We start from the raw sequence: 24,483 nt of genomic DNA, 5'->3' as shown, positions 1-24,483 counted from the left end.
CCTGCGGAACATGTTAGTCTAATGCTTATTAAATTTCAAAGACAAAAGGCCATCACTTTACTATCATCAGCTAGCATCTCTTGTACTCAAGACGATCCTACAAAGTACAGAAACGACATCTTAGATTAACATAAACTTGGTAATAGCAAATCCTTGCCACACTTCTCAATGACATGATAACACCTTTCTCTTCTACTTCTTATTAAAAAAAAAAAACAAAGAAAGTTGCAGGAGGGAAAAAAATGGATCAGCTGGTGTGAATTAGCAGGCTATTTCTTAATGGGCATCTTAACATATGGTTTAGAATCCAGACCCAGCAACCTATGGATCTGGAGCCGACAAGACGTTTGGTGTTTGGATAGGAGATTATTTGGAATAACATTATTGTATATAAAAAAAAATAATATAGCACTTTATATGATGTGATATACGTAAAATAAAAAGTGATTGAGAAGATAAAAAAAAAATATTAAAAACGTGATTGCGATGCAATAAAAAAAACTTTACAAAAATGCTCTATCCAAACACGCTAATTTCCGTGGAGTTCAATTAAGCACATCAAACGCCAGAGTAATTGTACAACCGAGCCCAACTAGGTTGAGTACTGAAGCCAATCGAGCCCAAATAATTTACAAATCAAATTTAGAGTTTTTAGCGCATCTCTTGTGGAAGAGAATTCTTTTTGCTTTTTTTTTTTTTTTGGTCTTGTTGGAATGCTTTATAAGGCTAAGTTTTACTTCGTAAAGGGATAATTTCTTATATCTTTCCAGTTCAAAGGTAAATTCTTTTTTCATCATCAAAATTTTGCAATTTCAATAGATACAAAGGGAAATTCACAAGCGAATTTGGCATACTCTGCCCCTTTCCTCGTACTGCTGCCGTTCAATTGTTAAACTACCATTCGTTCATACAACACTACCATCACTACCTTCCCGCCATACAATAACTTAGTATTGTGTGTTGTATGAAGCATTGAAGCATGGAAGGGGCCAGTTTGAGAGTTGAATGCTAGTAGTACAGTGCAGAGGTACAAAATTCCGCATAGATTGCTTCCAAGAGTCAAAACTCTGCCAAGAGGTGGATGATCCACGAAGCCCAAGAAGAGGGTTATGTTCTTGACAGTCTACAAAAAAAAAAAAAATCCCCATGATAAACCCTAACGAAAATAGTAAAAATTGAACACTACTTATTTCCTGTAATCCAAAGATATTTACATAATGGTCCTATTGTTCATATAAAAAGATAGTTTCCTTGCATTTCATACATCACGATGTACACATCTTGAGCTGGGTACGTCATTTTGTGGAGGATACAGCTTCTCCTTTCACAATTATGGTTGAAGGAAGCAGCTTGGAAGGGACCATGCAAAGAGCCAGTAAGTCCAGGTACCGCAGGGCAATACTAAAACAAATCTAGTACCCACACAGGAGGCTACATATTTCACGCTACATCAAATTTATTCATCTGCACTGGATTTGACGCTACATCAAAGCCCAAGCGCCACTTGCTGATATCTTTGTTGTACTTGTTAATGGGGATGGGCTGCTAACTGATCTGCTTCACACCTGCACAACCGGATCGGCGAGTCGTAGTTCCAAGCAGAGCAGTGTCTGAAACACCCTCCTTTGTTTTCCAAATAATATGATCAAGCTTAGCACAGAAGTTCTTGTAAAACTGCAACAAATAAGCCATATAAGCAGCATTAACTAGCGAAAACAAGCAAACTTGCCTGACAAAACAAGCTAACCTTATGATACTCAAGCGTATCCCCAGCAGCCTTTCGGACATCCACCATGAAAAGAGACGGTGCAACTTCAAAAACCTTAACATACCAAGCAAAGTTAAATCAGAAAAGAGGATTCAAGCTGCTAGTCAATGGTGGGCCACAGCCAATGGGATGGGCTCCTCAATTTCTCTGGGAGGTTAATGGTGGGGATATGACTATATTCACATCAGAGATTCAGAATTAGTCATGTACACCAACTGCTTGGGTGTGTGGACCATTTTTCTTCCCTTACTGCAACTTATCTAAAATAATTCACTATGCCCAACATCAACCTTCCCAAACAATTGAAGGGGCAATAGATTGGGCCTGTGATCCAGCAAGGACCTCATATTGAAAGAAGTATGAAGTAATTTATTCAGGAATACCTCCAGAACAACAGCAAATTGACCAGCCTTGTTTGCAGATACACCTTCAAGTCTTGTCTGTATAATACAATAAGTAAAATTCCTTGGGCCACAGTGAAAAGTTGATTAAAAAAAAAAAAAAAAAACTTTGCGAACAGGTTACTTTGCCATGTTAAATAACAAATCTAACTCTAACTAGCATCAAAATATTTCACCAGGCATTTGTGCTTTTGATCAACTCTGATATCAAAGAACTTGTTATAACCAAGACAAGCACAGAATTCAATAGTTATACTGGTAAATATTGATGGTTGGACTTGCTTATGCTTCAACGTGTACCTTGTAGTTTCGTGTATGAACCTTTAGACCGAATGATTCTCCAGCTGCTTCAATTGTTGCAATTATCACTTTAGCAGGTTGGCGTGAAACAAAACGGGTTTGCCGCTTGACATAGTCCTGTATCAGGTAAATGTTTAGTCAATTGCTACTGGTTCATCAATGTACAGCATTGTTAGGGGAATGGAAAACGAAGGCACTGGGATTAGCATGTCAAATAGGTGTACAAAATGAAAGGGTGAAACTTCCTAGAAAATAAGTCAACCCTGCAACTGCAGAGACACACCACACCCACAGAGAGAGAGAGAGAGAGAGAGTGTGTGTGTGTGTGTGTAATTGTTTATGTGTTATGTGTCTGACTTCAGAAAGGTGGGGAGGAACGTATCACCAATTCCAACCCAAAGATTCCCCAACTTGACGATTCCACCCTTCAGCAAAAATAGAAGTTGGAGAAAGGACATTCAGGAGAGGAAGAGAAGGAACAGAGCTGTAATCAATTGGGATGTGCTTGGTTCGTATCTACCATGGTCAACATTACAAAGGAAAAAAAAAAACAATTAGCAATTGATGAGCCATTGATTTCTTTTGTCTTCTGCTATTGATAATGAGCTGAAGAGAAAACAAGTCTACCTGCTGCCTGTCAAATAAGACTGATAGGTTTAATCCTTGAGATAGAGTAATCATCTCAAATGCGTTCATGAGGAGAGGGCCACTGTCCTTATTTTCAGATTGTTCTTTTACATAGTGATCCTGCATAAATAAAGAACAAGACAACCAATTGAAAGCCAGAGACCTAATAAGAAAGCAACTTTTGTTGGGTCTAAAACAAAAGGTTTTTAAAAGAAAAATCGATAATCTTGGTCCTAAAAGCATCTTGTTATTCTATCTCCAGTAAGTACCTACAGATCGAAGGATGTTGCAACACAAGACAAAATATTGTCGGAAAAAATACCAAAACCAAGACATCACATGAGATGTTCTCAAAGGTGTGTTGAAACCTCATTTATAATTCTCTACCAAGCTACATATTTTGCTTGGTAAATTTATTTTTATCTCATATAAAAGGAGACAACCTCAATGTCATCAAAAACAGCATCAACATCATCCAAATTCACCGCTTCATCTTCTTTGTGTCTGACAGCCACGTAGTTTTTCCGGAACCATCGGTCTCTTCTTATTCCATCAATCTTAATTCGCTGCATTTACAATTGATTCAGTTACAGAATAAAGAAGTCAATCAGATTTCATAAAAGGGAATCACATATTAGAATGATGTCAAATCCCAACACAGGTGACAAAGTTTGGACACGACTTTTCAGTACACAAGAATAAACCACTTCAGAAGTGAGCAAGACCAAAACATGCTGGGACATTTATGAGCTAAACATGCAATACAGACTTGTCAAGCATTGTATGGTATGGAGATTATATGAGCCAGAGAAAAGAGGCATCTCTTCATGCTTTAAATATCTCGTGTCATTTCATCATAAAAGTGTTTTCTGATTACTAGAAGAGACAGAAATTTGTCAGTGACTTGGGTGGATTATCTTTTCCATTTACATTTGGTAAAACCTCTCTCAGACAATCAATGACACAGAAGAATCGTTTCACGAGTCTACTCTATTTTTATCCAAAACCTTTTCATCTACCATGTAACTCTACAAATTTTGGTACATCTGTCAAACTACCATTGTGTCTTGATGCTTCATCTCAATATAGTTTTCTGCCTCATTTTCAGTTCATCTTAAATTGTTCCACTACTATTATAATGTTCTGTATAGTGATAAATAAAACTGGTATCATTTCTTGACCTTGATTTCGTCAAAATTGTGAAATTTAGAGATAGAATGCATTAATTTCATTGGGTAAAACTTCAAAAGTATGTAATGGAATGTAAAGATTTTCAACAACGCAAGCAAAGAGTAAATACAAAGCAACGAAAAAGGATGCTACTTTTATTTGCTTGTTAAGAAGAAAGGGCCAAATACACAAGAATAAGACAAGAAATTTCCTAGCTTAGCCTATACAAGAGAGCAAGCTTGGCATATAAAAAATTATTTCACTTCATCCATTCCACTGAGCCTAATTTAGAAGAAACTTGCTTTCTTACTTTCACAAAAAGAGAATTAAAGTTGGTGGCCTTTGTGAGGAACATTTTTCATTTGGCATATCAATGTCCTAATAACAACACAGGATCTTTATTGCTCCAATTTCATTTGATCATTCATAGTAGCCTCTAACACATCTTGACATTTCTAGCTCTCCAAAATAATTATTTTCCTCGTGAAAACAAAATAAAGTCAGAACAGATCTATACAACCCTTTTTATGGTGAATTTCTTCTAGCACTACTTTAACATTTTAAAGCTACAAGGACATAAAAGGAATTGACAAATAATGACCTATTAACTTCTGGTCCACCTTAGTATTAAATACAAAGAAATGATCTGTATTAAAAGCAGATATGATATCTTCACTCACAGTTTCAGGGTTGGGATCAAGTATTTTAAGTAACAATGCTGCAACACCAGGAGAAAACCAACATGGACATGAAAATTCTGCAGCGTTGATCTGCATATACAAAAAAAGGAAGTCAGAAATTTTACATGCTAGTGCAGACACTAAAACATGTTCAAAATAGTGAAGAGACACCATGGTGGAAGGTATACCTATGTCAGCAAAAACATGGAGAGGGACAGAGACAGAGACAGACAGACAGACAGACAATCAAATGAACATCAAGGAAAAGATGGGCTACCAGACCAACCCAGTCACATACAGGAAATGAGTTTGCTGAAAGGCTCAGACACAGTATATGTGGTTCCACTGCCAACAGACGGACAAGCAGATAGACATGGGGGAAAAGATGGGCTGCCGACTGGGCGTGTACAGAAAATGAGTTTGTCGAAACGCTAAAACACAGTGTATGTGAATCCATTGTGAAACAGTTTTGACTTCCCTATGCTAGGTTACTGTAAAATTTAAAAAACAGTTTCTCAAAGCTATGGTTCAAAACTCTCTTGACGTATTCACAAAAGCTCAACTTCAACAAAATAAATGAATCGACATCAAGAAGCATGACATGAGGTGGGGACTTAAGCATGAGATGATAAGCCAAATCAGATCCAGAACAAGATATAAAGGTCCCAAACATACAATGAAGTAATAAAATACAGATCACTAACACTCTTCTGTGTGACCCTCCAACAAAGTAAAAGGCCACGAATTTCAAAAAAATGCATCACAAAGGTGTGTTAGAGGACCTTCTATAAAGCAAATTGGTAAGTTGAAATTTATTTCAATATTACTCATGCATATTTAACGTGCTCAATAGTATTAACAGTAGCTGACCTTTTGATACAAGGTTGGAAGGTCTCTCTCATCAAAAGGGAGGTATCCTGCTGTCAACACATAAAGAATAACTCCACATGACCACAGATCAGCGGCAGCACCATCATAACCACGGTGGCTTAACACCTGAAGAGATAGAATTATTTAACTCCCAGGAGATTACAAGATGAAATGAAATGTAACCAATAATGCATAGCAGTAATATATAGAGATTAAAGAAGAAATGACTGAAGGCACAAAAAAGCAGATACTCTTTTCACCTCCAAGCTCAATTCAAGCCATAAGGCAAACCACAAGTGTTGAGAGAGTTATTGGGTTAGGAAAGACTTAGGAACAAGAATGCGCAGAACAATTTAGATAGGAGGAAAAAACATGTAATTTCTTGTGAAGACAACAAACTTCCTCAAATATTGACTTAGGATCGTTGTAGCCCTTCCCATGAAAAGTTAACAAAATCTCAGTAGGCACATGAAAAGGTTCTATTGAGAAAAAAGAAAGAAGATATACTGAAAAGCCTGCCGCAGCTTTAAGGACCTTGCAAGTTTGAAATTCCAATTAAAAGAAGTTTAAGAAACATGCCTCAGGTGCCACATAATTTGGAGTTCCGCAAGTTGTATGTAGAAGATCAACTCCCTGCCAATGAATTTATGCAAAGGAATAGAACCATTAGTTTAGTTGAATATCCACTGCTTTCTGTGTCCCCCAACTTACCGAATGGAGAAAGAATAAAGAGTTGACAGAAATACGCATAGAATATAGAGAAGCTAAAATTGCATCTATACGGTATATATAGGCTAAAATCCAAGAAAATGCTAATCGATTAGGTCATTACTTACTTGTTGAGGTAGTGCACTGAGTCCAAAATCAGATACCTTCAAGTTTCCTTGGGAATCAAGGAGCAAATTTTCAGGCTAGAGATCCAAGATACACTTTCAAAAATTAGGATCAAAACCAGGAAAAATATTACTTGCTATATTGAAGTCAAAAAGTGCAATTTTGAACCTTCAAATCTCTGTGGTATACACCCTTACTGTGACAGTGTGCAACTGCATCTATAAGTTGCTGAAAGTACCGCCTGGAATCATCCTCTGAAAGCCTTCCCTGGTGAACCTGTTCACGCAAAAGAACTTTGAGGTAGAGTTGCAGCTGAAAGTTGCCAACCAGAAGAACAAAGCTGTGTGGACCAAAACAACGTCAATAAATTCAAACAGAAACCAGATTAGAGCTTAAGTTCGACTTTAAATTACAGAAATAACAGAAACCTGTAAATCCTACTTGTGAGAGAACTTCATTGGCTGCAGAAACGAATATCCAAATGCATTTTATGCTTGATAGTGTTATTAATTCACGATCCAAGAAAAGGCTTATGCATAATGATCTTAGGCTTGAAGTTTTTGCTTTAACCATGTTATTTTACGTGTCAACTATAGTGCAAAAGGCTTACAATTTTATCAAAGAGTTCTCCTCCAGTAACAAACTCAAGTACAATGAATATCTTCGTCTTGCTTGCTAACACCTACAAAAGAAAAAATAAAATACAAAATATAAGCGGCAAGCTGAACAATGACAGCATCATACACAGAACTCTTAATTTGTGACAAAGAAAGAAAGAGAGATAGATAGATAGACAGAGAGAACGGTACTCCGGTAAATCATGGAAAGTTTAAGCTTACCTCATGAAGCCCGACAATGTATGGATGTCTTACTATCTTCATTATTGAAATCTCTCTTTTTATCTGGTAAAGGAGTAAGCAAGTCAGTAAATTCCTCCACCCTGAGAGGAAGAGACAAGTTATACATTAAAAAAAGAAATCTTTCACAACGTTGATTCACCTCAAATTAAGGTGGAAGAATTATCAATTTGCGACTTACTGTTGTATGCATAAGTCTAGGTAAATTATATAATCCCAAGTAAAAGAAAATGAATTTCCTCTTGGGCTCTTACTCTCACTAAATCTTCTTCTTTCACAAAAAAGTTGGACAAGAATATTGAAATATTTCACTTTTGGAAGGCATTGCATGTATATTAAAGAATGTCTTCCTTTTCTTACCATTTCCGCTTTAATGCCCATAAAAGTCCCATAAATGTTATCTTTTCTTCGAATCAAAGCGCACACACATATTTAATCAGCTGATATTTTACTTATCTATACAATAATCCGAATATTCAACAATGGATTCTGACACCAACTGGAAAAAGTAAAACTCTGTAATTTAGGGATATGCAGCTATAGCCATTTTAAGAAATGCATCATCCCCTTTCAAGGTAAAATTTTGAAGAGGAAACCGAAATTGGTTACCTGATCAACCATTTTGTGCTTGAGAATAGTACTCTTGGCCAAGACTTTGACAGCCACGCTCTCGCCCGTCTCGGTGTTCTGTGCAAACTTAACCTTTGCAAAAGTTCCTTCTCCAATGGTTCTTCCCAGCTCATACTTGCCTAGCTTATTCTTCACCAGCCTCATCATTCTGTCTCAACGCTCATTGCCTAACTTCCACCACCACCACCACCACAACAAATATCTCAGTTCTCAACCGGCATATAACACACCTCCTTAAGAATCCGTAATGACTCCAATATAAAAAATAAAATAAAAAATAGGTGAATAGTTCGCCCCCGCCCCCAAAAAAAAAACACAAAAGCCCCCCAGAAATTCACATGATCACGACATAAATTCCCTAAGAACAAATAAATCGCCATATAAAATGGTCAAATACATGTACAGACGAAGAACTCTTAGCACGTGCATTCACAGAAGCATATTTATAACCTCGCAAAAAATAAAAAATTGCACGATAAACATATCAATCTAATTACTGTCATTTTTTAGGGGGGAGGAAAAAAAAAAAAAAAAGAAAAGCCAAACACAAAAGCTTAAATCGACATCATTAGGCTAACATCAGCTAATTGAAGAGACAGATACATGCCTGTATAATCAACGTCGAGCAGATGCGACCATTGCGTGTTTAAAAGAAAATGCGAGAGTATTATGGAATATTCCAGCAAGAATTTTTTCAGAGAAGGGAAAGATTCGACAGAATATAGCACGGAGGCAAGACTCGATCGTCGGCCCGCAGCTGAGTCAGTCAGTCGGATGCAGCTGGACGTGGCCTGTCATGTGGAACTGGAAACTTGAGAGAGACCCGGAGAGGTCGGAGATGGATAGAGATACTCGGGTTGCCTAATTTTCCTTTCTTCTACTACTCTTTTGAAGATTTAACTTAACCGCTATCAAAGTACCCGTCATATCCACTGTCAAAGTTCCTGTGAGGTTTGATGCTACTGTAAACAATTTTCAACTTTGTAGTTTATTCATTTGAATATATTAAGACCAATCACTTGTCAATGCATTAATAATCTTTTACATCTGCAATGCCAAAGGATCGGGGACGGGGGGTTGTATGACAAAAACCAGTCAGATAAAGTCCTGAAACCACTGTGAAATAGCGTACATCCGTTAATGGAAGATGCTCGAGTTGTCAGCGTCGACTGATTAATGGATTACTTGCTGACTTGGCTACCCATCCATATGCAGAAGTATGCCTTAGTCGGTCATCGACGTCACGAACAATTTAAACGTGCAATATTTTTCGAATGTCCATGACACAAAATGCATCAATGTCTTTGCTTTTTTTTTTTTTCTTCAACTCACTAGCACCAAACAAGAATGTCTTAATACATTAACCCAAAAAAAAAAAAAAAAAATGAAAGGCTATCAAATTTGGTAGCCAACTCGGATAGTTTCCGACAGTCGGGACCCTATGGCATCAAAAGTACTACTACTCAAGACCAACAACGCAGTAATTAAAGTTTAGATTCTTTTTAAATGAACTTTGAGCAAAGAACAATGAATGGAGGAGGTCTCATCATTTCCTCAATCCTCAAAGATAGGGGTGTCAATTGAGCTTTTTTGAGTCGAAGTTTGGCAAATTCGATCGCGACTCACAAATTATATGAATTTTTGGGTGTCAGGTTTTGGGTTCATATTAAAAGGGTCGAACTCAACTCACATTGTTACACGAGAGTTTCGTGCTCAAATCTGTTTTGGTCCAAATTCATAATTAAATATAAAATATATTATATAGTTATGAATTAATACAAATTTATATATAAATTATCAACATTTTATGTCCTAGTATGTATAATTTCAAATTATAGATATTATTTTATATAATTTACATATATATATAATTATACTCGTATAGGGGCCGAGTTTTAATCGAATTTGAATCGAATATGACCAAAACTCGACTCATATTAAGTTCAGACCTAACATTTAAGTTCAAACTCTGTCCGAACCAGTTAAACCTGAAGCTCGGTGAGCTTTTTTCGGATGGAAGGGGTCTGAGTTCGAGCTGAACCGATCCCGTAAACAATCCTAATCAAAGGTTTTGCAAATTGCACACAAAGTGGTTCCGTCCAAAAACAAACACTGCAAATATGCTGGCATGACAGTTAAAGGTCCACTTGTGTCATCCGACGGAACCCTTCACAGAAGAAGTATCTGAAAGGCCCCAAATTGAGTGCGTCTCTTCATGCAACTAATCCTTGGCAGGCCTGGGGTAGGTTTAAATTTGAAGGGTCCGATGTCCAATCTCTCTTTGTCATTTCTGTCTTAACCCTTTTAATACTCCAGCAGGTTCTCAACTCTGTCTCATGTCAGTCATGTAGTATCAGCAGTACATCTAAAGTGTTGATCAAAGAAAGTCTTGATTAATGATGTTAATTAATTTGCTCTCTAGTGGGTTGCATCAGCATTTCGTTCAGATGGTTTAAGAACTCAAAAAGTCACAGCCAAAACCATCAATATAAGAAGAGGCTGGAAGGGGCATTGAACCGAGACGGTGGACTGCGAAAAGCCTTCTCGTGCATATCGATATCTGGTTCCTTTTGGCATTTTCTTGCTAGAAAATTTCAATCAACCTAAAACTGCGATGGCCCATGCACGCGAGGGTTGGGTCTGCCACTGGCTTCGAAATCCACAAAGTATGTAAAAAGACGTGACTAGAGTGGTGCCTTTCTAATCGACTGTGGAGCTGTTTTCTTTTGACATTTTTGTAGGGGATGATTAAGATTTGGTTTGACAATCCGCTCAAAAGGGGAAAAAAAAAAAAACAAAGAGAGTATAAAGAAGAGATATATGTTATCACCTTTACTGTGATTAAGTGAGGATGAAAATTAAAAATCACATGGTCAACCTAGTTCTCGTTCAAGTCAGAGTTGGCCTGCATGCTTATCAATAATAATAATATCATATGTTCTATTCCTTTCAGGCATGGACAACCTTCTGGCTGCCAATAATGCTCAAGGATTTTACCATCCAAACCAGCTTCACTTGCCGAGGGGACCTGTGAAACAAAGACTAATATGAAGAATTCTGATGTTAATTCTATTTTTTTTATGCAATCATATCCTGCACTTAAGCTTCCAAACTTTTTTCTGTAGGAATAATTTCGCTAGACAGTGCTGGATAACTTCTTCAACGTCAATACATGCTCCTCGGGGTTCGGCTCAGTGGTTGTAGTCCTAGTTGGGGGAGAGCCACGTCCCGGGATAGAGTCCCCGTTCTACCGTGGCTGATGATGCTTGGGGCGAGCCGCTCCCAGCTCGCAGTGGGATTAGTTGAGCCGTACAGTAATCAGTCCATGGACTCAAATACCTACTGTGTTAAAAAAAAAAAAAAAAAAGAGCATGCCTGCCCTTGCCGTTGCCTACTTAGTAACACCTCGTTGTAATATTTCAGTACATTTTTTGTGTATTTCAGTATTTAAGATTCTGGGAATTTCAAATGACGAGGGGAGGGCGGCGTAGGCAGGACTGACTTCTGACTGCGACGCCCTGACTCCACCAATATACTTTCAGCTAAATGCGTTAGTACTCAATTGCTGCCGAAACCCTTTTAGTTATAGTTTACCTGAAGATTCTGGGCCTGGATAATACGCAATCTGTCTGCCTCCATCTATTCCAATAAAATTACAGGTACTCTTGACCAGGGGGACCAAAGCTTCCTTCTAGCTGTCTTGTCATTACTCGTTACTCATTACGTTTGTTTACCAAACGTAACTAGCTGTGTATACGTTTCCCATATTCCAAATTATCAAGTCACCCGCCGCAATGAATATGCTTCCTATGATTAGCCTTTTTTCTGCTCAGATTACATAAACTCTCGGTGCTAGATTTATATATTATGACAACTGATCACGTCCATAGAGACTATTCTTGTGAAAATTTGAAAGAGAGAGAAAGGAAATGAAATTGAAACCTACCCGAAAGCGGTTTACTATGCCATATATTAATCAAATCCAAAATTGGGGCAGGGAGTTTGAGGCTAGTTTCTGATTTATTTAGAATCATGCTTTAAACTCGGATCTGATCAATCGATGAACCGAGAATCGGGAACATGTTCGGTACAATTTTGTTGAAAAATTCCAATAACAATAATCCAATCAAAATCCGAGTTTGATCGGAAACTCGGAACAATCCAAAAAATCCGGATTTGGAAAATATATATGTTGCCCCATATCGGAAAAGGGTAATACTGGTTCAACATTTTGGACAATAAATTTAAGAATATCAAATTATCAAAAAAATTTTAAGAATATCAAAGCCTCGTACAAACGCACATGTCAGAGTCATTCGTCAGCGAGCATACCCAAGAGCGTACGTACAAGTGAACACAAGAAGGTCTTGTCCGTCTAACTGGATCCCAGGCTGGAAAAACCGTTTCGAAAGATGTAACATCATTTGCACATTATATAATATCATTTGTACAAAATGTAACAATAGGACAACAGCGAATAATACTAGAACAATATTTTTATGGACCCCACACGGCGTGAAAATCGAGTTACAATGAGTGATTTGAGTCGCACAAATTTTTTTAACCTAATCATGACCGTGAGCCTCCTGGAACGCTCCTCCCGTCTAAACCGCCACACATACTGACGAAAAACCAAAAGCAGCATTGTTTTACTTTAATAAAAAAAAAAAATTCCTACTTGAATTCAACGGGTGTTAGGAAAATTCTTGGTAGCCAGGTGCCGACCTCCTAATTTAAAATTTTCTTGATGATAAGCAAGATTACGTATAATATATATCATCACTTTACTAACATTATCATGCGCGGAAACTGGAAACAACACTAATTAATCTCCATGTTATCATATCATAAATTTGGGCAGGACTTAGCGCCATTCAAATTGTTCCATGTTGAAATTTTTTTTTTTTTTTTTTAAAGGAGATGCTTACCATAGTCGTATTAAAATATTAATTTAAGTTTGTACGGATTATTTGCTGTTCAAGTCGTGCTAATTTTACTATTTTCAACCATATCATTATACTTTTCAATAGAATCCTGGAGCGCCCGATTCATTCCAACTTCCAACAGAGAGCTACCATCGATGGAAATGGCCTGTGATGCGTGGAACACGTTAAATGGTTCCTGGTTCCCTCAAGGATATGACTCCGCTGCCCGATGGGAAATGGGTTGGCGGGGACTTGTCCAATCTCAGTTGGGCCATTGTAGAAGCCCTGCCAAAGTAGCTTTCCAATCATCGTCCCAAGTAGGGCTGCAAACGAACGGGTCGAGCTCGAGTTGGCTCGAGTCAAATTCGAGCTCAAAACATTAAGTTCGTTATATATATATATTACTTTTTATTTTAATAGTAAAATTACATATATATCTTTAATATTTTATTATTTATTAAAAAAATATGATTTTATTTATTTTTAAATAAAATAATTATTATTTTTTTTTTCGAACTCGAGCTCGAGTTTTAAATTGTCAATTCGTCGAACTCGAGCTTGAGTTCGAGTTTAATAAAACTAAGTTAAGGCTCGACTTGATTAGACCAAAATTCGATTCAACTCGACTCATTTGCAATCCTAGTTCCAAGCCAATGCAAGTCCCCAGTCTTCGCTCTTCCACTTTTTATTTTTTTTTCCATTTTTTGGCGGTCAAACTCCCTCATCTTCACCACTCCCCCCCCCCCCCCCCCAAAAAAAACCCAAAAAAACACCTTTAAACTTTGGCATTGCACGGAAGAATGAAAAAGTTGCAACAAACCATTAAGTTTATTTCCCCCCTTCTTTCTTGGGGTTTGCAATTGTAGCAAATAGAGCCAACGCTGACTTTAAAAATTACGACTTGATTTAAATTTAGCTTTCGAGAATGAGAGGCTGGAGTGGTAAATTCTTGACACAGCCCACAACCTCAAAACACTCCTTAGTCACATGCAGATAAAGAAATCGAATTATCCAAGTTTGAAGGAGGAAATACTGCAAAAGGCCCAAAATAAGCGAGCAGGTCCAAGAATGAAGAAACTATATAACTCATACAAAATTCTGCTACGTAAAGTAAAGATGCATTTGCGGAAAAGACTAATTGCGTTATGCAGTTCGAGATTGCATTCTTCCATTCTCTTTCTTATGCTTTCTGTGCTTGCTACGTCTGCATTCGCTTCTTTTCCCTTCTTATGCATTGGCTTTTGTTTTCTAGAATCGAGAGCACAGAGCTAGGGATGAAATAGCACAGCCTCGTTTTCCAAAGCCCACTCCTGAAGGCCCACTATTAGGAGCAAAGTTGAATCACTTCATAAGGCCACATCATCTATTCCCTCCTTGGCCCCACATAAAGTAGACAATCTAACGCCCAGTGGAGCCTGTCATTGCTGGAACGAACATGTTTCGGTAATAGGGGAGAGTAGGGATGGCCTATTCTTGGCCTACAAAAAGATTTCCGACCACAAATTTGCGTGTTGTTTTGTGACCTTTTTTTTTTTCCTCTTATTTTCATCTCTTTTTTTTTTTGATAAATAAAAGTTTGGAGGATATTAGTTCCGGTCACTGTCATAGATTAAGGCATGTTTTCGGCATAGTTGTCAAAATCGCGATCCGGATCGTAGGATCGTACGATCCTACGATCCGGATAATCAAAATCGATCCGGATCGTATGCAGAGTCGCAAATCATATTAATTTTTGCAGGATCGCATAGAATCGTAGCAGGATCGTGCAGGATCGTGTAGGATCGTGTAGGATTGGTAGGATCGTACGATCCTACAATTTTTTAGTAAATTTGTGAAATACGAAGCTCCATTTTGCAAATAAATGAAAATATTTATGGTATATTTATAATTTATCAAAGAATTGCAACCTTTAATTGCAATTAAGAGCTTTTGGTAGGATCTTACGATTCTACGATCCGATCCTACGATCCGATCCTGTGAAACTAAAATCGATCCTACTTAGGATCCCGATTTTACAAACCTTGGTTTTCGGACCATATTTCATTTATAGCGGTATTTATAAATTATTCATCAAAACAGTTCACGTAACGACAGCCAAATTTAGACGCACAATGAAGTATATTTTCCATAAGAAACTGCAAACAGTTCACGTAACGACAGCCAAATTTAGACGCACAATGAAGTATACTTTTCATAAGAAACTGCTTCTTGAGGCTAAAATTTGACCTGGTAACTAAATCTATTCTGGTTCACACAAGTTACTTACTTGATTATAAAGACTCAGAAGCCTTCCCTCTCCAAGTGGTCCAAAAATGATTTTCACTCGAGTAGTTCTCAAAACTTTTTTGTTTTCCCCCCATTAGTATCCTAGACTGCCCAGCACCTTTGCTTAAAAGCCATGAACACAATTTTTAGGAAAAATATCTTTAAAAGTATGAAAGGGACAATCTTTCCCCTCCCAAAAAAAAGAAAAAAAAGAAAAAGAAAAAGGGGTGGCATGAAAGGGACAATCTTAGACCTTGACGGCCGGACGCTTTAAATTGCAAGTTGCAATTGTCACCTCCTACGAATAAGACAAGATATTTGGATTGGGCCAGCAAAAATCTCCAAGGAGGAATGCAATCATTTACGCCCATAAATAATTTCCGTCCCGTGACAACCTCCAAATACCCATGATTAAATGCGAATCCCGGAGTTGCAACAAAATCTCCTACGCCCACCGTTGAATCCATCCCCGGGCCCCACCCACTTGAAAGTAGGTTTCCCAATATCGAATGGGGTTCATCAACAATTTGGGACCGCTAATATTCAGGAGTGGCAGCCACGTAAATTCGAGGAACAAGAAGACCTAACTGGGGATTCTCGTTTAAGTTACACTCTATGAAAAAAATTTCCATGTCTTCTCATTTTCAAGCCCTCAATTAATTATTATATATATCAAAGTTTTGGGCGTATTTGGAGGAGGGTCATCACGTGACTCGACGAATCAGGACCGTAGAAGTAACTTTTGGGGTTCGAGTGGAGTCGGCTTTGGCGGGCCCGTCCCATCCATCAGCACCTTCGACTCTGGAGGTCCTAATTCAAACTACAACCTCTCCATAACCCTTAGTGGCCGTAAATATTTGGCCAGCCAATTATTTAGCCAAATATATTTGCTGACGTCACAATTACAATTTTCAATACACCTTTTTATCTTCTCAATTACCTTTTTATCTCACATACATCACATCACAAAAAGTGCTACAGTAAAAATATTTCAAATAACTTACAATCCAAACACACTCATTATTATTATTGCCTAGTTTGGCTGTCCTACGGTCTGCATTATTTCTTTCCGGATCAAGCCACGGTCTGCATTTGTCAATCCATTTTACTTGTATTTTGAAAGAATTCAAAAAATTTATTTATTTACAGCTGATACAAGGCCACAGATATTGGGGGAAAGATTGGGGTTGGGTGATAAAACGGGAGGGATTGTAAGTAAGAGATTTTGGATTCAAATCCTTTCATTTACCAACCAAAAAAAATGCCGACGATACGCATATCAACATAAATATAAACATATCATGAATTAGTAGTTTCATAAATGAACTTTGTCTCAATAAACTTTAGTAGTTCCACAAACGATTTAACAAATCAATGTACCAATCAATTTTGTAGAAAGATGATTTTGTAGGGGGAATGAATATAGATAGATACATGAATTTAGTACCAATGAACTTTGTGTTTTGTGCGCGTATAAATAAATAAATAAATAAATATATATATAAATTTGAATTTAGATAGACAAATATATAGTGATGAACTTTGCAGGGGATGATTATAATAAATACATGAATTTAGTGCTAATGAATTTTGTAAGGAGAGGAATATGGACATATGAATTTAGTAATTTCACAAATGAACTGACCAACTATAGGAGATGAGATAGAGACAACATCCACACTAATTAATTATTTCGTTAGTTTCACAATAGGATGCAATTCATTAAATTGTACATCCTTAGAGGTAGATGGACGGACTTATAATAAAGGATTTCAAGTGAAAATCTGTCTCATTCCAATATTGCGTGCAACAATCCAGATGATCCAATACGAGTGAAATTCGACAAGAAATAAAAATTTTCAACCAGATGAGCAAATTGAGTCAATTTGACGCGAGCCTGTACTACAAATTCAATCCAATCATGACGCAAAATATGGGTACATATTGGCCCACATTTAGAAAATATTCAACGCATATTTGCCTACATCTTTTCAAATTTCATTTTTCTTTTTAGGTGCTCACCTTTGGCTATAAAATGGTAAGCAAAACAATTTCCCCTCTTGATGCATAGAGGGAGAAAATCAAAATCTCTCACCCGCCAGACTCAACCCACAACAGAAAGGCGAGAAAGAATCTCACTCTCGCTTCCCAACCCTTTTAGAAAACACTTTCTCAACTTAAAATTACTACTCCTGATAGCCAGTTTCATATCACACGATAAAAAAAAAAAAAAAAAAAAAATTCATCATCATCATCGACAATCAGAATATTCATCGCCAAAGGCCAAGAAACTATAGTAAATAAAATGCTACTCCGAAGCTCTTCAACGCCACTGCTAAACTCAAGGCTTTCACACCACTACTGCAAGGACGTCTTCTCATCAGCATCGTCGTCGCCGGAGCCAGAAACCATACTGCACATCATCAGATCATCATCATCATCATCATCACCATCATCTGATCATGGTTCCATCAAGAAAATGCCAAGAACCCTTTCTGAAAACGATCTCAAAGATGTCAAAAATCCACCGTCGAGTGCTGCTAATAAGTCAAAGTGCATGCGCATGCATGGTTTACTTTGGGGTGTTGCAGTTGACGAAGAGAAAGATGATGAGCTATTGGTGAGCGATGAAGTGGGACGGCCCACGGATCAGAGGTTGTTGTTGTCGAACTCAGGGTTGGATTTAGAAGAGGGGTGTGAAGCTGGGAGGCAGGCGGAAGCTCTGGCGGTTGGGGGTGGCAGTGGAAGTGGTGGAGGAAGGATTTGTCAGGGTGGTGAAGGTGGGTCTTGGGGTGGCGATGGAAACGACAGCGGTGGTGGTTCGGATTGTTGGGATTCGGATCATAGACATGATAACACCGACGTCTATTACCAAAAGATGATTGAAGCCAACCCGAGAAATTCTCTGCTTCTTAGCAATTATGCAAGATACTTGAAAGAGGTATATTATAAGTTAAAATTCGTTCATATTTAATCGCAACGGATTTTCTGTCCCACACTCTGTGTCACTTTCTATTTCACTTTTTATTATATTAATATTTCTCCGGCATAAATATCATATTTTAATTTTTTTTTATTTTCTTAAGATCCAATAACTATTAATTGAATAATACATAAAATTTAACAAATTCAAAAAATCAAAATTCATAAAAAATGAGATTTTTTATGAATTTTCTGCTATATTTTTCAATTTTCTATTATATATTACTTTTTTTAAACTGTTGTATTTATTTTTTACTCAATTAATAGTTATTGGATCTTAAGGAAACAAAAAAGAATTAAAACATGATGTTTATGCAGGAGAAATAGCAATATAATAAAAAATGTGACTGAAAATGACACAAAATATGGAACAGAAGATCCGTTACGATATTTAACTACTAGAATACTAGGCATTTCAATATAGCGCATTTGTTCGATAAAATATAAACTGCCAGACTTGTGACCTATTTAGCAGTTGGCCTTAAATATCTAAGGGTGCATTTGATAAAAATTGGAACTTTAGCAGTTGGCCTTAAATATCTAAGGGTGTATTTGATAAAATTGAAATTTGAAAACTGAAATCTGAAATTTAAAGTTGGAATCCATTAAATTATTGAATTGTTAAATATTAAATTTAATATATTTGAGTGGATATCACATTCAAGTGAATATCTAGAAAATTCAGTGTAGAAAATTCAATGTCAGTTAATTAATTCAGATATTTAATTTTTTGTTATCAAACGGTTTGAATATGTTAAAATCTAATTTTATTATGTTTAAGTGCTTAACTAGATTATCAAACAGGATCTAAGTGATGAAAGCAAATCAATTTTTGGAAGGGAATTCAGTTTTGTTTGTTTAATGGAATAATGTTAGAAACTTCTCCTAAGGTTTTTGACTATTTCACTGGCTTCCCTTTAGGTTTTAAAAATTACACTAATCTCTCTTGAGATTTATTATCTTGTAACATCTAGATCCAATCAACAATTAAAAAAATGATATTAAGAGAGAGAAGATAATATGATTCTATTATTGTCTCTCATCTACTAAATTGTTTAATTAATCGAATACCCGTCCAAATATTAAAGAAAACATTAGAATTTGCTATTTATCATCAGAAATTATATTACATATGGCATAAAAAATAGTATATTATTTTATATTTTTTACTTAATATAAGATGTAAATTGCTTTTTTCAGTTGCAAATTTATTATCAAACATGATCAACAAAAAATAATTAAAAAATCTGTAACCAAAATATTATAAACAGTGAAATTTAATACCATAAAAAATTTCAACAGCTAACCTTAATATGTTGAGTAAAAGATCAAGTTAATTGGAAGCTTTCTTCCGCGGTGTTGGTTAATTTTACTTTTCGTCTCACTGGAATACTCCTAGTTATTCCCCTGTGGGGTTTCTATCCCACATCGGTTCGGGGGGGTTTGGGGTTTGGGTTTATTAAGGTCTGCGGGAGCCTTCAAAAGTTGCCGGCTTTTGAAGGTTTCTCGCAGGTCAACTTTAGTAACGAAAAAGTCTGAGTTTCTCAGTCATCGGAAAAAGACAGAAACCTCGGGGAGGTGATCTCTCCATTTCAGTGGGTGTCTGGGGGGTCTTTACTTCTTAGCAGCGGGGCACCCCTGTGGGGTTTCTATCCCACATCGGTTCGGGGGGGTTTGGGGTTTGGGTTTATTAAGGTCTGCGGGAGCCTTCAAAAGTTGCCGGCTTTTGAAGGTTTCTCGCAGGTCAACTTTAGTAACGAAAAAGTCTGAGTTTCTCAGTCATCGGAAAAAGGAATACTCCTAGTTATTATTAAGCAACTGTAACGCTGCAGAATATATAGAGCAACGAGTGAAATAGTACAGTATATGATTGCAGATTCATACCATATCACAAGTCACTGGTGGAGCAGGAGCATATAGTTCTAGTAGTTAATTCTTGCTACTATATATTTATATTGTGAAATACGGGGGAACAGGTTCGTGGAGACTATGTGAAAGCAGAAGAGTATTGTGGAAGAGCGATACTGGCCAACCCCGGCGATGGAACTGTTCTGTCATTATACGCCGACTTGATATGGCAGACGCATAAAGATGCACCCCGTGCTGAGACTTACTTTGATCGGGCACTTCAAGCTGCCCCTCAAGATTGGTACGCTACTTGACAGAAGTATCTTACTGAAGAGTAGGATTTTTTTTTTTTTTTAATAAATATGGGGATCATCTTTAATTGGTTCCAAGTATAATCAAATAAACTACAGATTAGAAAATTAACTTTATGCTTAAGGCCGCCGGCTTGTTAATGGTAACATATCCCATATCTAATTAACATGCATGTTCTTAAACTTGATTGGATTTTGTTGTGGTGGTGGTCGCAGTTATATTATGGCTTCATATGCTCACTTTCTGTGGGATGCTGAGGGCGACGATGAAGATGAAGAAGAGTTGAAGGACAGAAATGATGCTAACAAGGGGTCACAACCAAGAAATATCTCCTGGGGGATCAACGGTGGTGCTCCGCCATCAGTACCTCCTCCTATAGCAGGCGCTTCTTAATAATTTGTAGGCTATACTGCTAGTAGTATTTGCCTGATCCTCCTCCTCTGCTTGGTACCCTCTTAGTTTCCCCGTTCTGTTCCATTCAACTAGTCACAGCTGCTAATTTTTGTATAACCTAGAGATTTTGTACTGTACCCGACTCTGGAGCTAATTAGTTAGCAACACGTAAATAGGAAATCATTTCACTAGATGAGCATTTTTCTTCAACCCAGTTTCATTCGATTTTAGGCTCGTTCTCGTATCTTTTGAAACTATAATAGCACAGGTATATTGGTGCTTACTAATGAATGCATGCAAATAGTAAGGTATTGGTGTTTTCAGAACATTAAAAAAAAAAAAAAAAAGAAGATATCTAAAGCCCGAAGCTATCAATGCATATATGCTATGTTTCATTATTTGCACGTAAAAATAAAACACCACAGATGATAGCTGATCAGTTATAATGGGAACATTTCGTACAACTAAATTTACCACTATATATCCTCCGGCCGCCCCCCCGGACAGAACCACTGAAAACCTGATGCCAAGGATCAGTGGCTACTTGATGCGAATCAGGTCTCAGAAGCATCTAAATAAGCCAGAACCAGCCGAGAACTGAGCCTGCAACTAATCCTATTCCGAGGAACACCACCATGACAATAGCAGCTATTTCTGCCTCTGGAGCTGCCACTGCTTTAGGAGCAAGAATCATGATACAGCTTGTCAGATATCCATTGGTGAGTCCAAGCATTACTGTCAAAAGAGCCACTGGCACCTCAGATTTTAGCCATTTGGGTCCATGTAAGCAGACACTAAAGAGAGGATAGAACAACAGCCTTGCTATACAACCCCATGTAACCTTTCCAATGCCTTGAACAACAAAAATTGCAGTGAAAGACTTCCCCACTAAATCAGAGATGTTGTATAATGTGATTAGCATAATCGGATACCAATCCCTTAAAAATCTTGAGTCGATGTTTTCGGCTAAAAATCCCGGAAAGATGGACAAAGTCACGGTGTAAATCATGAAAACTCCCAGAGCTGGCCAACGAATTATTCTCGCAACTTTCCAGAACTTTGGCGTCGAGTGCGGTAGAACCTTTTGAAGATGCTTGTAATGCTGTTGCATAACTGGCAACTTGTCCAATAGGTTGCTACAAACTATGCAACCCGTTAAAATTATTGTGCTGACTATAAAATATAAATGTGCACTGGTTTTAAGGCCTTTAGGCGTGTGTGGAAGTGAGGCCTTTGTTAAAATCCTCAGCACTGAAACAAGAACTCCTGTTGGAAAACAGTAAAGCTAGTAAGGAATTAGGCAATAGGGATTATGCACCCTATTCTTCTACCAAGATTTCAGTGTTTAATCTTGAGGGCTGAGCACATGTAAGTGAATATTGCCGTCGATATTTCTGTATCTAATTGCCAATAAGAACTTTTGCTGCTCAGAATGTCAAGGACACTGTTTCAGTACTTGATTTGAGACTTAAGTAACCTCTGCATTTTTCTTCCCCCCCCCCCCCCCCCCCCCCCTCCAATGTATACCTTTTAGTACTTTACGAAAAGTACCACTATAAGCCACATTCTGTTTCATTAGCGCATGGATTAGACAACCATTTTCTTTTTCTTTCTAAACCAACAATAGTACACCATGGAATGCAAAAGGTGAGTTAGAGTTGTTATCCTAACATGCGAATCTTGGAAAACCCGTGTTTTTTTAACCAAATCTGAAATATCTTACTTCTTGTGTCATGGATCACTTTGTTCATGATTTTAGATTGAATCTCAAAGATCAAAGCTAATACTAGGCAGCAAACCAAATTGTGGAATTTACATCGTCATATTAACTTTGCCTTTAATTTCCTGCTCTGGGAAGGAACATTTAAAGGTATAGTAACTTTTTACATTGTGAAATACATGCAGGCATTTCTGGTAAAATTAAATAAAAATATGTACACCTCTGTTAAATGAAAGAAGAGAAGGTAAAAAGTTGCTAAAAAGTGTAGTAGAAATATGTATACCTGAAGAAGCAGTTCCAGCAAAAATTGCTTGCATGTATCGTTTTGGCAGCTTTCCTGCAGATCCTATCAAGCTTCCTGCTATCAAGCCATCAGCCAAGCCACAGATCACAACTGATGAGACAATCATATAGTAGGACACACTTGAATTCACCTTCGTCCCATTGCTGTGTCGAGTCCAGTCCATTGTAGGGGTAACCATTAGGGAGAATACAAACAAAGAAAACCCAAGGCTCATTCTGAATCTAAGATTAAATCTATTGCTCCATTTACCCCAGCTCAGCATCACAACTAAAACTAGTACAGAAGAGCTCATGTAGGCCACAGAGAAGACTTTTTCTACATGCCTGTTGGGATAAATATAGCTATAATAATCAATAGCTGTGATTAGTGTGTTCCACGGAAGCAAATTGCCAGCACCAAGGAAGAAGTGGAGAATATATGCAATTCTATATGTGTCCCTCGGCTCAGACTGATCATTGTTACCCTTTGAACTCTCCATTTGACCTTCCTCCATTGCTCTCACGTTGCTCCAGGCTCAAGCAGTGGTCATTTAAAGCATTCCAAAGTGGGCGATTGGACATCCTGAAATGATTTGTGATTGAAAATACTCAAATAAGCCGAGCAAAGCCACTTTACGTCAATGGTAATGCATAATTTAGCTATGCAGAGTTACTTGCATCACAAAACCAGAGACCCCAGCTTGACTTGACAAGGAAGGAAGCTGAACCAGTTTTGCTTGTTCAAGCAAGCAATCAGTTGACATTGATTTGATAGATAGATTTGAATTTCAGAATCAAAATGGAATTTGCAGGCAGCAGGCGGATTGTGCTTTACCTGTAGGGACAACTAACGGATGGGCGTCATTTGAAGTACCAACTGGCTTTATTGTTCAGCAGAATCATAAAAAGCAGGATAACTCTTTGATGTATCATATAAATATAAAAAAAAAATCAGTTAGCAAATTACAAGTTAACTCCTCCTGTTAAGTTACTCATCTCTTCACCTTTATGAACATAAAATGCTTGCGGTAGGAAACATAATTGTACTCTTGTTGATAGCAACATAACCTTGCCTGCGAGACTCTAGATCAGATAATGCATAAAGAAACCAAATACAAGTCTTGAGTCTATCAAGTACAAAATTTTGTTCTCGCAAGTCGCAATACTTTGAATAAGATGGAAATGTTGACAAACTCATTCTGTTTTTCAAATGATATTTGGACTTTTGGAACAAACCAATGCTTATGATGGGAACTCGACCCAGTAAAAATCTGTCTTGAAGAAGCAAGTCGATCAAGTAGCGCAAGGATTTATCTTAACCAAGTTATGGAACAATAACTAATGTGCTAGATTTAAAGAGAACTCGTCTCTGAAAATCTAGTGGATTGGTTATTGGTCTGAAAGAATAAGATATGTGATCATCTTGTCTTAAACACCACAAGTATCTAACCTAAATACTTCATATAGTTCAAGAAGGATCTCACGTTCCATCAAGAAACTCTATAAAAAAAGAACAACTCACTTTTATTAATTCATCTCTCAAAACTTTATTACTTTACTATCAAAAAACGTTGCAAAGAACTATATTTGTAATGTTACAAGTCACGCGATTAACCAAA

At 37.3% G+C, this 24,483-nt stretch overlaps 3 protein-coding genes across 7 annotated transcripts; 1 reads left to right on the top strand and 2 right to left on the bottom strand.

Moving 5' to 3' along the window:
* Positions 1-1,028: 1,028 nt before the first annotated feature.
* On the bottom strand, positions 1,029-9,223 carry LOC113692698 (CBL-interacting serine/threonine-protein kinase 24). 4 transcript variants are annotated; one of them, XM_027211189.2, is made up of 15 exons: positions 8,745-9,216; positions 8,117-8,304; positions 7,490-7,552; positions 7,261-7,332; positions 6,819-6,926; positions 6,653-6,727; positions 6,396-6,449; positions 5,817-5,942; positions 4,947-5,036; positions 3,540-3,662; positions 3,097-3,216; positions 2,470-2,586; positions 2,152-2,208; positions 1,748-1,822; positions 1,029-1,674 (listed from the first exon to the last, which is right to left on the bottom strand). In XM_027211189.2, the coding sequence occupies exons 2-15, from the start codon at positions 8,282-8,284 to the stop codon at positions 1,546-1,548; spliced, it is 1,377 nt and encodes a 458-aa protein (XP_027066990.2). In that variant the 5' UTR covers positions 8,285-8,304; positions 8,745-9,216; the 3' UTR covers positions 1,029-1,545. The 4 variants fall into 4 exon arrangements, 3 of the variants coding, with proteins under 3 accessions (XP_027066990.2, XP_027066991.1, XP_071908691.1); XM_027211190.2 differs by having other exon boundaries at positions 7,490-7,590; positions 8,745-9,215; XR_011815790.1 differs by lacking the exon at positions 1,029-1,674 and adding an exon at positions 2,855-2,985 and having other exon boundaries at positions 1,779-1,822; positions 8,745-9,223.
* Positions 9,224-17,345: 8,122 nt separating this feature from the next.
* Positions 17,346-21,072, top strand: LOC113692700 (uncharacterized). The gene is made up of 3 exons (XM_027211191.2): positions 17,346-18,268; positions 20,286-20,458; positions 20,685-21,072. Exons 1-3 carry the CDS (start codon positions 17,633-17,635, stop codon positions 20,860-20,862), a joined length of 987 nt encoding a protein of 328 aa, XP_027066992.1. The 5' UTR covers positions 17,346-17,632; the 3' UTR covers positions 20,863-21,072.
* Positions 21,073-21,218: 146 nt separating this feature from the next.
* LOC113691891 (equilibrative nucleotide transporter 8-like) lies at positions 21,219-23,651 on the bottom strand. Of its 2 annotated transcripts, none has more exons than XM_027210219.2 (2): positions 22,866-23,651; positions 21,219-22,005 (listed from the first exon to the last, which is right to left on the bottom strand). In XM_027210219.2, exons 1-2 carry the CDS (start codon positions 23,377-23,379, stop codon positions 21,434-21,436), a joined length of 1,086 nt encoding a protein of 361 aa, XP_027066020.1. In that variant the 5' UTR covers positions 23,380-23,651; the 3' UTR covers positions 21,219-21,433. The 2 variants fall into 2 exon arrangements, with proteins under 2 accessions (XP_027066020.1, XP_027066019.1); XM_027210218.2 differs by having other exon boundaries at positions 21,219-22,128; positions 22,866-23,634.
* Between the last annotated feature and the right edge of the window lie 832 nt (positions 23,652-24,483).

Source organism: Coffea arabica, chromosome 6c (assembly GCF_036785885.1).
Source record: "Coffea arabica cultivar ET-39 chromosome 6c, Coffea Arabica ET-39 HiFi, whole genome shotgun sequence".
Classification (NCBI taxonomy): Eukaryota; Viridiplantae; Streptophyta; class Magnoliopsida; order Gentianales; family Rubiaceae; genus Coffea; species Coffea arabica.
Note: the sequence above shows the minus strand (reverse complement) of the source record. Positions and strands in the feature narration are given on the sequence as shown.

What these genes read in the sequence shown, in the direction of transcription:
- LOC113692698 (XM_027211189.2), bottom strand. Translation starts at nt 8,284, where the DNA reads ATGATGAGGCTGGTGAAGAATAAGCTAGGCAAGTATGAGCTGGGAAGA. An exon ending in AGCACAAAATGGTTGATCAG is followed by an intron (nt 7,553 to 8,116) that starts GTAACCAATTTC and finishes CTCCTTTACCAG; the next exon opens with ATAAAAAGAGAGATTTCAAT. An exon ending in CAAATTATGTGGCACCTGAG is followed by an intron (nt 5,943 to 6,395) that starts GCATGTTTCTTA and finishes CTATCTCTTCAG; the next exon opens with GTGTTAAGCCACCGTGGTTA.
- LOC113692700 (XM_027211191.2), top strand. Translation starts at nt 17,633, where the DNA reads ATGCTACTCCGAAGCTCTTCAACGCCACTGCTAAACTCAAGGCTTTCA. An exon ending in ATGCAAGATACTTGAAAGAG is followed by an intron (nt 18,269 to 20,285) that starts GTATATTATAAG and finishes ACGGGGGAACAG; the next exon opens with GTTCGTGGAGACTATGTGAA. An exon ending in CAAGCTGCCCCTCAAGATTG is followed by an intron (nt 20,459 to 20,684) that starts GTACGCTACTTG and finishes TGGTGGTCGCAG; the next exon opens with TTATATTATGGCTTCATATG.
- LOC113691891 (XM_027210218.2), bottom strand. Translation starts at nt 23,379, where the DNA reads ATGGAGGAAGGTCAAATGGAGAGTTCAAAGGGTAACAATGATCAGTCT. An exon ending in TGCTGGAACTGCTTCTTCAG is followed by an intron (nt 22,129 to 22,865) that starts GTATACATATTT and finishes GTTTTCCAACAG; the next exon opens with GAGTTCTTGTTTCAGTGCTG.